The 18006-nt window shown below is 32.1% G+C and overlaps 1 protein-coding gene across 1 annotated transcript in view; it reads left to right on the top strand.

Annotated features, from left to right (window-relative positions):
• LOC129225046 (gonadotropin-releasing hormone receptor-like) overlaps nt 1-14615 on the top strand; it is a 59820-nt gene extending 45205 nt beyond the window's left edge. Inside the window, exons 2-4 of the mRNA XM_054859592.1 lie at nt 6408-6591; nt 8632-8754; nt 13762-14615. Of these exons, the coding sequence (XP_054715567.1) occupies nt 6408-6591; nt 8632-8754; nt 13762-14273 (819 nt within the window). The 3' untranslated portion in view covers nt 14274-14615. The remainder of the gene's footprint in view (nt 1-6407; nt 6592-8631; nt 8755-13761) is intronic.
• The last annotated feature ends 3391 nt before the right edge of the window (nt 14616-18006 follow it).

The raw sequence follows: 18006 nt of genomic DNA on the forward strand, positions 1-18006 counted from the left end.
GAAATAAATTGATACCTTTATGCTTTTGGAGAAACGGAGCCCGAGATTGGGGTACTTTGGTCCGCATTAAGAAAACCTTTTGTTACAATTGCAATGATGAATATTATCAATATTGTAACAAACTTATACTTCATCACCATTTACGCCAGAACCATCTAAATTTTTGCAAGAATCAGCACAAGTCAGAGCTCAATATTTCTATCAACAGACTATTTCTTTTGAAGTCTTTAAAGAGTGGACAACGTACCTGAGTTCTTGGTTTTGAAAAAATGCTAACATATTTTTCTCTTTGTGACAAAAAAATAAAATAAAATAAAATAAATAAAAACATCTGTAATTAATTCTGAACTAAAAGAGCAGAGGAGTTCAATTTGCTATACTAATCTTGATGTTAAAACCGGGGGAAAATAAAAGAGTTTTAGACACCTAAAAATTAACTCAGCATTGTCCCTTATAATATTAAAATCTGTTCGCGTCCGTCTGTCTGTCTGTCTGTCTGTCTGAAGATCGATCTTCTCGAGAACCACTGTGAATCGGGAGTCAAACGAGATACCGATCAATTCGAAATTTTCCAAAGAAAACAATAGGACCAATCTCATAATTGTACGACTTTAATTAGCGGAGATATTAATTAAAACGTTAATTAACATAACGCTATTTAGGAATTTTTATTTCTTTCCTGTTGCCATTTTGCATATGGGTGAGCAAATAAAATTCTAATAATTGTGTCAAAAGAGATTTTTTTGGCTGCTGTCCAAATCTTAAAACAACGTTTCCATCGAGAATTTCATTTTTAATTAGTTTAAAATTGGTTGCTCTATTCGGATATTTATCGTCTGTCCTTTTTTATTTTTTCACATTCAACGTTCTTAACTCTTTTCAGCATATGAAAAATGTTTCTTTAGTAATGTTTATTGATTGAAGTGTAAGTTTATCATTCACCGGCCTCATATTTGGGTGCATTTAGGATGTGCGACTAATTATGTTTATTTTGTTGGACTTTTTTCCGTCACATGGGTGAGTTTTCGAATTGTAATAAATCTCTTTTTCCTTCCTGTTTCGATTTTTGCAATACAGTTTGTATCGTTAAAAGAACACGTTAAATTAAGATTGTTTGGATTTCTTTAAGTGAAACAGAGTTGAACAAAAAAGATTGTTTTTAAGGATTTTAACTAAAGCTTAATTGGAATCTGATGGCTTGATATTAAATTAATGCTTATTGGTATTTAATAAGTCTTGGTGCTTTAGTTTCACGTAATCAACAAAAAAGTGTGTGTCATTTTATGTAAAAAGCTGATTGTAATTGTACATAAAATATTTCAGATATATTCTATCAGATTTAATTCAGTTTAAAGTGAGCACATATTATAGTTGAGAATGCATATATTTTCATCTTTTGTGCTAATTGAAAATGGGGCATTCCAAGGTATTTGTGACATAGGGGTGTCCGTAACAAAACTTGATAAAAGGTTAAAAATTTTATATATGTTAAAAAAGCACATTCCAAAGGACACACATGTCATTTTTTTTCTTCATTTACTTCATATTATCCATGTAATCGCAATCAAAACATCAAAAATACAATTTTTAACGTTACGGACTCTACATTGAATTTTTCTTCATTAGTGACTTGAACCGAATTCTAAGCCAAAACTGGTGCTTGGGACAAATAAAGTAAAGGATTATCTCTAATACATATAATAATTTTAATCAAAAAGTGCATTCGTTAAAAAATTATAAGTTGTGAAAATGGTGATTGTAGAGTCCGTAACAATAATTAGAAGAAAAGTTTTGTTAAAATTTTTATTTATGCATTTTATGTCACTAAATTGAATGTTTTCTAACTTCACCTATAGTGTTACAATATTCTAAAATAAGTTTCATGATTATTTAAATTCGGTATTTTTAATTAATTTTCAAAATTTGGTTACGGACTCTACAAAACGTTACGGACTCTACATTTGGCAACCGTTTCAACACAGCTCTTTCTTTACCAAAATGTTTGAACAGCCTGCACAAGAAAAAAAAAGTAGCCCTTTAAAGGAAATTACAACTTATACTTTAAAAAAACTTTGACTTTCAGAAGAATTTTGACTGATCAAGTAAGTGTATAGGGGGAGTCAGGGCACGTTGGTCTGGCTCTCTACTTTAATTCTTTTTTTTATCTCATCATAAATTTCATTTCGTTATTTTATTTTCTACCATGAGTTAAATATTTCTCACCACCCCAGAAAATTTTCAATTCATTACCTTTTTCCCCATTAATACTTTAAGAGAACTTTGTGAAGTGAACCAACCTGCCACAGTCCCGGTGTCCCCACATTACGAACTCAACTTCTATTACAATTTTAATGTTAAATATTATCCAACATTTGTACCAAACAAATGTTTTATGATTAGAATCGAAAACCAAGTTTAAAGATCAATATAATTAAAATTGACCAACATTTACTGTTACTCTTTTTCAACAATCAGCACAATTTGTGTTTTTAGCATCTTCACTATTGCTAATACTGGAGTATTGCTTTTTTAATTGTTCTAAAAGTTTTTGTGTGTTTTCTAAAAGTAAAGCAACATACCCCAGGTACTTGGTCTAAAAAAAGTTGTCCTGATTTTTTCCCTACAACAAAAAATAAACTGCTAATACTTAAGAACTAAAAAAACTTATTTTAGCAGAGGAATTCAATTTATTGCTTCATTTTTTATGAAAACCATTAAAAAAAAAAAGTTGCTTAGTTATGAGAGTTAATCAATTAAAAGTAGCACAGCCAAAATAACAGTTTCTGAAATTTGTTCGAAATAACTGTACAATATGATTTCATTATAGGAATTGTAGAACTATAGGCGCTACTTTTTGTTGGTCGTAAATTAAAAAAAAAGGTATTAAAATTATCAAGGCCGGTTTAACGAGTCTCAATTTATCCTATTATCTTATGGGATGTTGACTGATCTGGTGATCCCGCATTTCAGTATATTTCCAGTGTGACATTTGAAAAATTTCCAGTATAAAATAGGAGTATATATTGTACAAAAAAAAAAAAAAAAAAAAAGAAAAAAAGAAAAAAATCACTTTCACGTTAAAATAAAGGAACAAAGTAAGGCATGTCAGATGCCATTTCGTAAATTAATATTAAGGCCATTAAACAAAAATATAAGATCTTTCGTGCCATGCATGACTGAGACTGATCATACATTTAATTAATTAAATGCAATTATTTAAACCGGAAATGAATAAAATTTTGTTGCTTAAAAATATATGTGATTCCTGAAGCAAAAAATGTTGCCTTTTTAAATTAAAATAACAGAAAATTTAACTTAACTTTAAAAATGCAATTTAAAAAGTATTGGGTTAAAAACATCTTCTTCCTAACATGTCCGCCCCCCCCCCCTCAAAAAAAAAAAGTTATCCCGAAATTTCGACTTACCGAAGATGGTCCGGTATTGATCACTTCAGATAACCAAGGTTCTACTATAAAAGTTGAATTGTTAGTGAAATTTGCATTAAAACCTATCTTTTCTAATATCAAACTCAAGACTGAAGAAATCAACACATCACTTGGTCTGTTCCAACAAGAGGCTACCTTCAATCTGGTACCCCCCCACCCCTAGAGCTTGGGTGCACCTCCCCTAAATATCCCACAGACCCCCTTCCCCATAATATCAAAAACCTCTCCCCAAAAATGAGAAAAATACCTCTCAAAACACCCCCTAAAAAAACTTCAATGGCGCAGTCTGCGGCATGCCCCTCCCCCCCCCCCAGGTGGGCACCTTTCACATATATGATGAAAAAATAGTCATAACAGTTGATTCTATCATTGTAACTATTGAACAATGAGGTAGTATTGTTGTTGTTTACACTCTATAAACAATCATTCAAACAATACTCGAACGTGACAAATATGTAGAGTCCGTAACATGTTCATAATCGTGCAGTTCTTCAGTAAATAATTCCGTAAAAAATATTTTTTACCTTTTTAAAAAATATTTTGGTGCTTAAATGTATTATAGATAAACTGAGACATAGTGGAAAACCTTCATTAGGTAAGAGCAGTTATTACTTTCACAGAAAATTTGAAGATAGTTTAAGCAAAAATTTCCATGTCTTTTTAGCGTAGAGTCCGTAACATGCTATATATCTTCCTATATCTTTAGAAATTCAACACAAATCTAAACTTTTTTCAATGTTATGACATAACTACACATAGGACTAATCATTTACAAAAAGTTTAATTTTACTATTTGCACTAATCATGAGTAGGAGGCTAAAACATCCTTATGAAGTGTAGAGTCCGTAACAGCCAAATACCTTGGAATGCCCCAAATACTCATAACTTGTATTATTGATAAATATGATTAACGTTAAAGAGGTTTTTGCCAAAAATATGCTCTACTGATGTTTTGCAAACCTTGCATTACGCGTAATTATTTACTCCTTAGCGCTTTAGAAACTGATGTCAGAATAATACAAAAACATCAATTGAACAGCTCTTTCATTTTTTAAGTAGCCCGTGCAACGCCGGGCACGCAGGCTAGTTTAAGAAATAAATTCTTACTTTTTGTTTCTCTTATTCCATTTCTTCGGAACTTTAATTTCAGTTTACTTTCCGTTGATAAATTAAATTCAAATCTTCATTTATTACACATATATAAAAGACGTTTAATTTCGTTCCATATTTTATTATAAAATAACATTCTCCTACAACATCGGACGAGAAATAATATTCATTCCATTAAAACATTCCGACTCTTATCTACTTTATTTTTTAACGTTGCCATTACATAAAAGAAATGCATAATACAGACGATAACTAAATTAAATAATGAGAAAGAAATATAAAGCAGTGAAGACGATAAGTTTACAAATAGCAGTAACATTTTTCTTAACAATTAAGAACAAATAATAAAAATAATATTCACATTCCATTAAAACATTCTGACTCTCGTCTACTTTATTTTTTAACGCCGCTATTCGCAACTCCAACGAACTATAGGGGGCACTGAAGTCACTGTCTAATGGCGGACTTAAAAACTAAAACAAACGCACATGGTAACGAAGAAAATGCTAAAAGTGTTGTGATTTTTGTTCGTACGTATGATTTTTTCGCTTTATTCTTTTTAAATTAATTTTCAAAGTCTTGTTCATATTCTAACCCACGTAGAAAGAAATGAAAATTCAAAAAGCATTACTAAACGTCAAACATTAATGCAAAGTACGTAGTTCATAGTTCTAAGCAGCCATTTTCACGATGTTGAATTCGATATTCATCAATTCTTGATAAAACTAAATAATAATTGTGGCCTGACAAGAATAACAATTAATGCTAGAAAATTTAATATGACATTACAAATTATTACCAAAAGAAGATGATACTTCTCTGCTTTGCTTTGGCTAGCGCTTATTGTTTTCCATTTGTAGCTGAGTTATTTCTCTCGAATTCCCGAATCGGTTAATTTAAAAATTTTCTGTTTCGATTTTTCTAATTTCTGAGTTACGATTTAATTGTGTCATGTTATGCAAATCATTAACAAAATTCTCACGGATATATGGTGGTAGTTTTCTTTTCAGTTGATTGACCATTATTTCTTTTCACTTATCGAATTCTGTAATCTTACTACCATTTTATTCCACTCATGATAAAAATTAAAAATGGTTTAACTAAAAACGCGAAATCTCGCCAAGGCTACTTTGCTCGCACCATACTAAAACTATAACCCTAAACAAATTTGGCGAAACCTTTCAGCTGAGAATAAAAGGAATAAAGTAAATTCTTTCTCGGTTATTCATTTTGTTCTACGATAATATATTCAAGGAAATATTTTGCATACTGTCCATTCCAACTAAATGCTGCTGTAAAATATGGTAAGTTTAATTAATTTAAGATTAAAAAACCCCCCATATTCTTACAAATTCATACAAAACAATAAATTTTTTTACCTTGTATAACGTTATCCAAGTTTGTTAATCCAGAATTTTCGCTTTCACCAATTATTAAGGAAATAATGAAAACTAACATTATTTTGAGAAGCTCGAGAATACTACTAAGGGACGAATTAATTTCTGTAGCTGAAAGCAAACTAAGACACATCGATTGCGTTAATAAATACTCAGAACAAACTGCCTGTGTTTACGTCAACAGACACACGTAGAACGCAACGTGGCAATGTTTTAGTTTCATTTGCAGTTTTGTAAATCACCGCAAGGTAGCGTATTCGAGCGCTGGAGTTCCGAATTGCGGAAAACAAATAAATTACGCAGACGATAACGAAAGTAAATAATGAGAATGAAATATAAAGCGATGCAGATGATGAATTCAAATAGCAGTAAAAAAAAATATTTAAACAATTAAGAACAAAGAATAAAAATTTTTGATGTTGACATTAATATTAATTCTCTCTTTTTTTTTCAGGCTGTCATTTTCCGTGTTGTGAGGGGGCCATTTGTAGAAGAGTTTTACCAGTGTGTCACATACGGCTTCTACACGGCCGAATGGCAAGAACAGTTGTACACCACAACTAGCTTGGTGCTCAACTTTATCCTCCCTCTGCTCATTCTCACCTTCACTTACAGCTGCACTTTCTACACCATTTCAAGTAAGTTAATGGCATCTTGCCACTCCTAATAATGCTTAAATGCTTTGCTTTCATTGAGACGCCCTTTCAGGTTTTCCTTTCAAAAAACTGACACTTGCAATTAGGCCTGGTATTTAAGCAATCTCAACGCCCGGATTTGATTGATATTTTTAGTTTCAAAAACAATTTTTGAATTATTTTTATTAGTTGGTCTGTATTGATTGTCTCGTAATAGTGTTGTTGTAATTTTAAATTTTATTTAAAAAAAAGTAATAGTTAAAAAAAAAACTTTTTAGTTTCGTGACCTTTTACCGTTATTGTAAGAGAGCTATTCAAATTTTTTTAATTCTTTTTTGACAAACTGTTTACTAACTAATCTCAAAGTAGTATTCCAATATTGAAAAAGATTTTTTGTATAAAAAAAAGAGATCACATCATTACTTTTTTAGTAACAGTAACATAATATAAAGATATTTATACGGAAAATCTATATTTCACTAAGGTTACTTTAAAATTGATGCCTGAAAATCATCTAAGAATTGTACTTCTCTACTTTGCAAGTTCTCTGCTTAAAAAATTGCATCACCATCAAGTGTCATTAACTACACGCTTAAAAAATGTATTTGAATTTGAATGGATGAATAAAAAGTATTTTATTCAATATTGAAAATTTTAACAAGAATATAAATAATTATAGGGGAACTAATCGTAGGAATTGAAAAAAATATAAATTTTTTAGACTTTTAATACTTTTTATGCGTATTTGGATCAAGAGTCGGATATCTCCATTATGTAACAAGTAATTACGCTTAGCCAACATTATCCTCAGCCAAAATCACTGATCGAGTAACCCTCTGACGTCACCAACAATGAAACTCGCGCCATAGCATGCGTGACGGCATCATTTAATTGTTGCATCCCTTAAAATTCAGTAATTTTATTTTATTTGTAATTAAATAATATCTTTTGACAATGATTGTGACATGCAGGGAAATGCTTAATTTTGACAAGGCTGAACTGGATCCGGTAACTTCACAATTTTACTGGTAAGACTCATTTCAGGAGAATAAAGAAACGAAAAAAGGATCAACAATGAACGGCATCTACTAGAGTTTAGGGTCGATCCGCTGGAGCTTGGGTGAAATTTTCAACTATAAAAATATCACCAAACAGGCAATTGCTTCGTTCAAATGTAGAAGCAATTTTCAGCCTTCATACCTTGACGGGCGATTTTCTAGTATTTTCATAAAATATTATTGAGTTAGGTGTCACAGAGGCAAATTCTAACGTAATGTAAAACATAAAGGCAAAATCTTTGAAAGTTTTTAAGAAGTGCAGCTGCCTCTTCTTGCATCGAGATCTTATAACCTCTTATCACGTCAATTCACGAGCATACCAACCAATGTAGCGCATTTTAAAAAAGAAACCTGATTTTAGTGTAGTAGATCGATTGGTCTAGATGCTTGGTTTTAACAGAGTCGGCGTAAAGAAATATTCAGTTTAAAAATTGTTGGAATTCACTGAAAGGCATAAATTCTGAAGAACAGATTTTCTGACTTTTCAAAAACTAAAGTAATATGTATTATAAAGGGATCAGCGCAATACGTATGTCCCTAAGTAATTAAAGTGTGTTAAAAAAGTTTAGAGACAACAAGGTTTTCATGTTTTACAAGTTAAAAAGAGAAGTAACGAATTCAAAACAATTTAGAATCATGAAAAAATATCAGTATAATTATCACACTTTATAAAAATTACATTACGCAATCACAGATTTTGGGATAAAAATTCAAATTTGAATTTTACTGTCCCAAAAGTTTAGGCAAATCATCATTTTCCTTTAATGTACAAATTTTAAGTTCATTTTTTCTGGTAACTTCAAAAACTCGATCAGGCATACTTTAAACGAGAGATTGAAGAACTTCTGGATTTAACGAAAACCAACTGTGTTCAATTTGCAGCCGAAGATCTTCAACTGTTGCAAACCGTTAGCACATAGCATCTCAAGCTAATATTTCCCAGAGGTTCTTTATTGGGTTTAGGTCAGGACTTAAGGTTGGCCAGTCCAGAAGAGTTACCTGGTTTTGTCTAAACAACTGCATTGTAGAGTTAGACTCATGAATGAAGCAGTTGTCTTGCTGAAATATTCACTGGTTCCGGCCAATAATTTTACAAATGGAAGCAATTGTATTTCAAGCGTTTTCTGATAAACTTCGGAACATTGACGATCCTTTAAAAAAAAGGTATATCGGTTGTTCCATTGAAAGAGAACGTTCCGCACACCATGAGTGAACCTCCCTCTTGTTGTCTGCGGAAAAAAGGTCGGGGTTCCGTGCGAATATCGTGGAATGCGATCAACCACCAGGAGCATTTAAATTAAATTTCTTTTCATCACTAAAAATAACACTTAACCATTCATTTGATTACAGTCTCACTGAACACAAGCATCTTTACGCTGTTTTGTAAACTTCGGCGAACGACGTATTTTGCGATAAACAAGAAATGCACTTGCCTGCAGCCGTCGATGTTATGTTGATTTTGACACTAGAAAGCTTAATTCTTTTCGAACTGACCGTGTTGACCAATTCTGGGTTGAAACTAATCTTACCATCTCTTTGTCTTGTCGTTCAGTTGTTTTCTTTGGTCTTCCAGAACGAAAGTTTGTTTCTAAACTGTTACCTTTTGATAAAATTTAGTAAATAGCAATCCTACTGCGTCCAATTTTACTTGCAATGTCCACCACTTTCCATTCACACCCTTTCAAACGATAGATTTGCAAAATTTCCTGTTTAAAGAACTACACATTCATAGGCATTTTGGCAATCGTTCAGAAACGGAAACACAGGTTCGTTTTTATGTCAGACTAATGGTACACGCACGGCTTTGCCCGTAGTAGAAAATTAAAAAGGTCTTTTGGTTCGCCTGTATATATAAAAAAATATATGGTGAATTTCTCGCCAATTGACTTGTCGATGTTACGGTTCCACGTTATGATATTTTGGTAATTTACTCGTCCATCCTATGATAATTTCGCTCGGGAAAATGTTCTTAAAATTGGAATAGAAAAAGAACAAAATCGAATTTTTGAAAAATCGCTTCGAAGTGTCTTCCCTATGCTACGAACTAATTCTGTGCCAAATTTCATGAAAATCGAGCGAACGGTCTAGGCGCTATGCGCGTCACAGAGATCCAGACATCCAGACAGACTTTCAGCTTTATTATTAGTTAAGAAAACTTGTGCGTCACAAGTAAATGAGTAGTATGCAAATTTTGAGTATCAATACTAAAATCAGGTTTAACATCGATTGCTTAAATATTTTTGGGATGGCATTTTATCTTTTATATTTTTTAAAATTAGATCTATCACCGATAAAAGTTGTTTGGGCATCTATCCTTTTTTTTTTCGTCATTCGTTATTTCCATAGCTTATTTCGTGATTTCAATAAAATGAATGTCTATAAACTTTTGGGACGCACTTTATAAGTATAACAACACTTTTAACATGGAATTCTCAGCATGCATTTGGAATGGGCGTTCTGCATTGTAACGACATACACTGCATTAAATTGAATTAATATTTTTACATAAATATAGATTATTATTATTCATAGTTTTTGAGGAGAGGGACAAAAACAAAAACAGTAAGAATTTTATAAAGTGAAAAGTTAATAAATCGTAGAAAATAGTATTTTATTTTTATAAATTTGTTTTTGAACCTACTTTTTTGAAAAACCACTGAAATAAATTCATATAAAACTATTATTAATTGCTATTAGTTAATAATGCTTTTATGAGGCTGAGATTGCTCTTGCCCTAAAAGAGGCATGCAAATTTTGAAGTACACTCAAACCTGTTTTTTGCGGTCTTTTTTTTTTTTTTTTTGTGAATTTTTTTTTTTTTTTTTGTACTTTTTTTTTTTTTTTTTTTGTGCGGTGTATGAAATTTTCAATCATTTTGGGACTCAACTGTCGAAATCTTTACTAATAATAAAGCTGAAAGTCTGGATGTCTGGATTTTTGTTCGTCTGGATCTCTGTGATGCGCATAGCACCTAGACCGTTCGGCCGATTTTTGAGGCAAGCAAATGAACATAGCAAATTAGCAAGAAACTCGTGATCCATTATTTGTAAATATACAGGCGAATCAAATGACCTTTTAATTTTCTACTACAGCAAAGCTGTGCGGGTACCACTAGTTCTTTATAAAACGGAAGAAATTCTTTATAAAACGAATGGGTTTCTTTTATGCGGTCCCTGTCCCCTGCACAAAAACAGGTTTGAGTGTAATAAAAAAATAAATGAATGAAATACGATGCATCGGAAAACTTTGATTGTACACCATTGAAAACTTTGTCTTTGAAGACTTTTAAGTTTAAATCATCAATTCGAAAGAATCCACGTCAATTTTTACGTGCAATTTTTTTCGGCAATAATTTGTTGTATCAGATCCCTATATGAATGTATATATTACCGTTAAAGTATAAAACCGGTAATTTTAGAGAATACATAGTTATTTCATGGAATAACTGATCGTGTCCGTTAAAGTGTAAAACTCTCTTGTATTTCACGGTTTAACTAGTTATTTCAAAGAATAACGATCTACAGCCCGTTAAAGTGTAAAATAATCTATATCATATATCTTGCACGACAAATACATTTACCTTCCAGCCCTACTGCATTTGTGAACTATTCCAGGTCATAGGGTTTTTGTTTTAGAAAAAATGTTCTTTGTAATTCCAAGTGTCGATGTCGTTTTAGTAATCCTTGTTGTAACAAATGATTTTATGGTACGTTTCCATAAATACCATTTATACGCTGCATAAATTAGATAAATTGCCTCTTTTTCATTTTAATTGTCTATCATTAGTTTATTTATAGAATACCTATATATATAGTTATTTCATTTTAGATGAATTGTTTATTTTACACTTTAACTGTCACTCATTAGGATATTTATAGAATACCTACTTATTTCATAGAATAACTAGTTGAAGTGTCAAATTAATAACATATTACACACTTTAACGGACACGATCAGTTATTTCATGGAATAACTAGATATTCTATAAAATAACTGCGTTATATACTTTTTAACGGTAACATATGCATTATGTTTCTTATTATCATTGATTTCTTAATATAATATTTGTTCGTTCATTTTATATTTCAAAATACATTTTCTTAAATAATTGCACTTTTTGCTCAAATATATGAAATATGGCAAAAAAACAATATTTTTTTGACTATTTATTGAGAAATTCGTAATACCGGTATTAATACCGGTATTCCGGTATCACATTTTAAAAATACTGAATACCGGTACTGCATATTTGGTCCGGTATTGCAATCCCTAGTCGCATCCATGAAAGGAGATCTTCTCAGATGATTTAAAGTCGTAAGTTTAAGAGAAGCGGTACATTTTTAGACTGTGGGTCTAGTTTTCGTCATTTGTCGGCACAATAAGCTTTAAAATGAGGGAGTAAACTATGGAATTTGATAAGGGAATAAGGAAAATCTCTCGAAACGACATACAAACTGGCTGGAGAAATAACATATAAGGTTTAAGAAAACTACAAATGCTTTTTTCGGAATTAAAAATACACCATTTTCGGAACAGGAAGACATAGCTTTAAAATGATGAGTATGAGGTCCTAAATGACTTGAAATTTTAACTAAAAATATGATAAATAATATAACTACTCAGTGTGACTCAGGTGTGGATATAGACTACCATTTTAAGGGAGGGGGGGGGGGGGTTATGCTATAGATTATAGGGTTTTAGGTAGGAAAAATTTATATATTTTTGATATGCATAAAAAATATTGTTTATGTTTAAATTGTAAAAAGTGCTCTCATTCAAGTATCTAAAATACGCGTAAATCTTGCAACAGAATTTGATATGGACGTACATTGCTGTCATTTTAGTAATCCTTGTTGTAACAAATGATTTTATGGTACGTTTCCATAAATACCATTTACACGCTGCATAAATTAGATGAATTGCTTCTTTTTCATTTTAATTGTCTATCATTAGTTTATTTATAGAATACCTATATATAGTTATTTCATTTTAGATAAATTGTTTATTTTACACTTTAACTGTCTCTCATTGGTTAATTTATAGAATACCTAGTTATTTCATAGAATAACTAGTTAAAGTGTCAAATTAGTAACATATTACACACTTTAACGATCACGATCAGTTATTTCATGGAATAACTAGGTGTTCTATAAAATAACTGCAATACTTTAACAGTAACATATGTACAGAAACTATGAGAAGGAAACGAACATACGAACGTAAGACATTCGAAATCGAAGTATTCACTAAATCTATTTGGGACAAAAACTACAGATTATTTATCTAACCAATAAAAGAAAAAAACTTCTTTTAAGTACAAGTTCTGAAGGTTTTAAAAGAAATGCTTCTTGAATACCGGTCTGTAAAGCTTATTACGAGTCTATTTGTAATTTATACAGTCAAGTATACTGCCGTGTGCAGGTAAACGGCAGTATCTGCAGAAATGAGTTTTCGAGATATTTGAAAAAACGCGTTTTGGATTCAATACTAACTATAGGGAAAGGTTGAAATTCGACGTCTTTTTCGCGCCTTTTTTTCAGCGGAAACCAAATAAACGAGCTTGTACAATAAAGATAACGTAAAATAGATGACAAAAATGCAAAAAAAAAATGAAAAATGAAAAATTTGCAGTTACTGCCCTTTACCTGCACACGGCAGTATAACGCTGCTGTATTAAATTATCATGTTTTCAATGTACAAAATTTTTTGCAATTGAGGCAGTGAGAAACAAAGGGATGTAAGTGGACATTTCCAAGTTTTGAGTAAAACGCGTTTAAAGATAACATCTTAGGTAGGTTTTCCTTGAAACTTTTTTATAAATCATGCTGCATAACAGCACCTACCAGGTCTACTAGTACCATCTCTTGCCCCAAGACAGAGGAGAGGTTCACCTACCATCTGTACTGGTTACAGTGAAACCTGTGTAAGTTGACCACTTGCGGTGCACTATTTTAGAGTTCAACTTAAACAGGTGGTCTACTTACAAGGATGATCAACTTCACTGGTTTTACTGTATCTCCAAAATTTTTATTTTGCCACTTACATCCCTTTGCTTCTCACTGCCTCAGTTGTTCTACGTGAAAAAAACTATGTTATTTTTTTTATTTTCCCACAGGGAAAGAGAACACTTTCTCAGACTACCCAAATGCAGCTATGGACGAAGCCCGGCGAAACCTACTGAGAAAAGCGAAGAATAAAGCTTTGATGATTACAGTGGTAATCATGGTGGCTTTCGTGGTTTGTTGGGCGCCTTATTACACCACCATGATCATCTTCATCTTCTTGAAGCCAAATGACGGTCTAAGTAAGGATTTAGAATCCGCCATCTTCTTCTTTGGAAGTTCCACGGCCATGATCAATCCAATCATATACGGCGCTTTTCACTTGAAGAGAAAAACCGGGCGACGGGCTACAACCAATAGTAGTGCTTCTTCCAGGGTTGAAAATACGATCACCCTGGTGGCTCTGAGAAGGCATAAGATAGTGTCGACTCAAGTACGATTTGTGCCGCCATCTTTTCCAACAGAAAATTGTGGCAGGCAGTATTCCAAGTTAGATGGAAGCCAAGGACTCATCATGAATTCTAGGAACGAGTCTAATGGAGGCTTTGACGAGCAAAACTTATAAAATGCAACTTTAAGGAATTTTCTGAGCTTTTTTCATTCAATTTTTCATTTCCATGCATGTATGTTTTACAAGAAACTCTTTGCTAAGACCAAAATGTATAAATACCTACAGATTCGTTTGGTGGAAATGGTGAACTGCCGTGCAAGTCACATTAAAGTAAATGTCAAAATAAAAAAATAATAAAGGAAAATGAGTAAAACATAAAATAAAATATAAATGCACCCCCTAATGCGTGTTACATGTACCACAAAATAAGTTTTGGAGAGAATGTTGATGCAAAAATGAGTATACAATATACATATTCATCAGCAGATAAAATTAAATAATTAAACATTGTGTGTGATATTGTGTGTGCGTACGTGTGGATGTTATCTCTTTCCTGATTTGATTAGTTGCTAATGCCTAATCATTTATAAGCTGGGAGGAGGTCTACTTACTTATATAGACTTCAAAGTTTACATTTTTAAATCTTTTGCATTGCTGTAATACAATGATACTTTAAGTTATTTATTTCATTATTTTAAAATGTTGCAAAAAAATTGACGAACAATTTTTTATATGAGAATTTTATATTAGTTTTTACCTTTGAAATGACATGTAGTTTTTTTTTTGATGTACAAAAGTATAGCTTCTTTGTATGATTTGAATTTATACTCCATATTCACTGTTCTCGCCAAAAAATATACTTTGAGAATCTTTACCATCTAGATGGTGTGAAAGGAAATTGCAAAATGGAAATGGCATCATTTTGTTTGATAAGATTTGTGAAACACCGAAGTAAAAAAAAAAAGACTTTTTACTGATTTATGGAGGGTGAGGGATGAAATTGGACAATAAAAAAAAAAATCAAGATCATGTTCGCTATCGTTTTATAAGTAATTTCTGTAAATAAAGGTGTACATTTTTATTTAAATTTATTACTTCAGTTCTTCTTTTCGTCGCAGTTTCTCTTTTCACAAATTCATAAACACACGCACACACACATACACACACAAATCGTATGGATACTACTTTTAAAGAGATATTAAGTATCTTTTTTTTGGGGGGGGGGATGCAATTTTAATCTGATTTAGGTCACCGTTGTTACAACTAAAACAAATGATATTTTTAATGGTTTCAAATAAAGTTTCTTGATTACATTAAATTTGTTTATTTATGGCTTGAAAAAATGCTTAGAGTTTTCAATTATTCTAAAATATGTTTCGAAACTAATTACTTCCTTTTTTCAGTAAGTTACCGCCCTATAGCCAGTTCTAAGGCAGAAATACATAAAATACACCGCCAGCTCAGTCATTTCATCCGAGGACTACAGTTTCGTGCTTATTAGCACTCATCAGCCCGGAATAGGAAGTGACTGAGCTGGAGGTGGAAAACCTCTTAATGGGACTAAGATAACTAAACAAACAACGTTTCTTTGGCTAACAACAAAAAACGTTTGTTTGTTTGGCTATCTGGGTTTCCTTAAGAGGTTTTCCAGCTCCAGCTCAGTCACTTCCTATTCCAGGCTGATGAGTGCTAATAAGCATGAAACTGCAGTCTTCGGTTGGAATGACTGTGCTGGCGGTGTATTTTATGTATTTCTGCCTTAGCTCTGGCTATAGGGCAGTAACTTACTAAAAATACCATGCCTTGCTTGCATTCTTCAAGTTGAACCGAACCATTGTTTCGGTCACTCGTCTGGTCAGTGCTAATTTTATATTTGCTACCAGTTTGTTTGGCTATCTTGGCTCCCTTAAGAGGTTTTCCATCTCCAGCTCAGTAACTTCCTATTCCGGGCTGATGAGTGCTAATAAGCACAAAACTGCAGTCCTCGGATGGAATGACTGAGCTGGCGGTGTATTTTATGTAACTACTTCCTTGCTGAGCTTACACAAAAAATTCTCTGCATCAAAATTAACATTGTTCCATATTCATTGAACATGATTATTAAATGAAGAAGCTTAAGCCCACCTTTATTGAAAAAAAAAAAACTAACAGTTAAAACCGACTAAGCATAATTTTGTATCACAGATACTAAAGAAAAGTCTCTTTCATACCACATTAATTTTCATAAAAACGACATTTGTTTGGTCAACAAATGATCTTTTTAAATCAGTGTAAATGTATATCGATTCTTTTAAAAGATATTTTTATTTCTATTATACGACAGTGCATATTAAATGCTTTTGACATGAAGCAAATCATAATACAACTCAAATGCAAAATAATAGACTATTAGAACTGTTTGAACAAAACTTGTTTCTGAGTCGGAAAAAATGAACGCATGCAAATTAAAAAGAGTAAAACTCATTATTCATGAATGGGCAAATCAATTTAAACAACTTTTCAGATATTGTTTTAACAACATATGGATCATTAATACAGTGGAAAAATAGATACATTTTTTATATGGGTCAAAAAATAAGAATAATTTTATCATTCAATGTGAATGTTAAAAAATAGCGAAAATATTTGCGTACCTGTTAACTAATAGTTTGTCACAAGTATGAAGCTTGGCACAGGGATAGTTTTACGCTCTTTTAAAAGCCTTTTATTGCTCAAAAGGGTCATCGAGGTGATAAGAAGGGAAAAAAACGAAGTTACATATTATATCATTTCTTAAAAAACTATCCAACTCAATTCAAATGAACCTTTTATAATCTATGGCATGTAAGATTAAAAAGGAATATAGAAGGACTGACCAACTAAAACGTAGTTGAAGTAAATGAGGTAGAAAAATTGTAACTCCTGTCAGAGATGAACCCAAACTAAAGTAAGACGTCCAAAATAGTCGCTGAAAAATGCTTCTTACGTCCATAAGTGTTGGAAAGAATCTCTAGTTATCTTATCCACGCCAACTACATTTGCATGGTTGCATAAACTGCAGTTTTAATTGCGGATCTACGAAGTAAGACCAAAGATAAACATGAAGCAGAAACGTGCACGACTCTCCTGGAGCAAAGAGAAGCTCATATACAGGGGCAACAAGGTTGGAAAATTATTATATTCAGTGATGAATCTTTTTTAAAATACCTGTGATCAAAAAAATAAGTGTTCGAGTTTGACAATTTAAAAAGAAAAGCGTATGAGAAATCATGTGTAAGACGTTCTCTCCAATTTGACCCGTCCTTTTGGGTTTGTGTGTGCATGAGGGCTGCTGTAATTGGGAAATTATATATATCTTAAAATAAAACAATGCGTGATTTTCGCTGCTTATCAATAATACTGCATGATACTTCATATGAGGCACAGCAGTGACACATTTAGTGACATATTTTATCTTTCAGCAAGATTCTACTCCGTGTCATGTCTCTAAATCGACTCATAGATTTTGAACAGAAAGATGAATTTCGGTATTAAACTGGTCAAGCAATTCTACCAATCTTAGTACGATCAAGAATTTGTGGTACCGTCAAATCTAAAGAAAGCGGTTCAAGACCTGGTGCCTTTTTGGTTTGTGTGTGCATGAGGGCTGCTGTAATTGGGAAATTATATATATCTTAAAATAAAACAATGCGTGATTTTCGCTGCTTATCAATAATACTGCATGATACTTCATATGGGGCACAGCAGTGACACATTTAGTGACATATTTTATCTTTCAGCAAGATTCTACTCCGTATCATGTCTCTAAATCGACTCATAGATTTTGAACAGAAAGATGAATTTCGGTATTAAACTGGACAAGCAATTCTACCAATCTCAATACGATCAAGAATTTGTTGTACCGTCAAATCTAAAGAAAGCGGTTCAA

The sequence above is a fragment of the Uloborus diversus genome, chromosome 6 (assembly GCF_026930045.1).
Source record: "Uloborus diversus isolate 005 chromosome 6, Udiv.v.3.1, whole genome shotgun sequence".
Lineage (NCBI taxonomy): Eukaryota > Metazoa > Arthropoda > Arachnida > Araneae > Uloboridae > Uloborus > Uloborus diversus.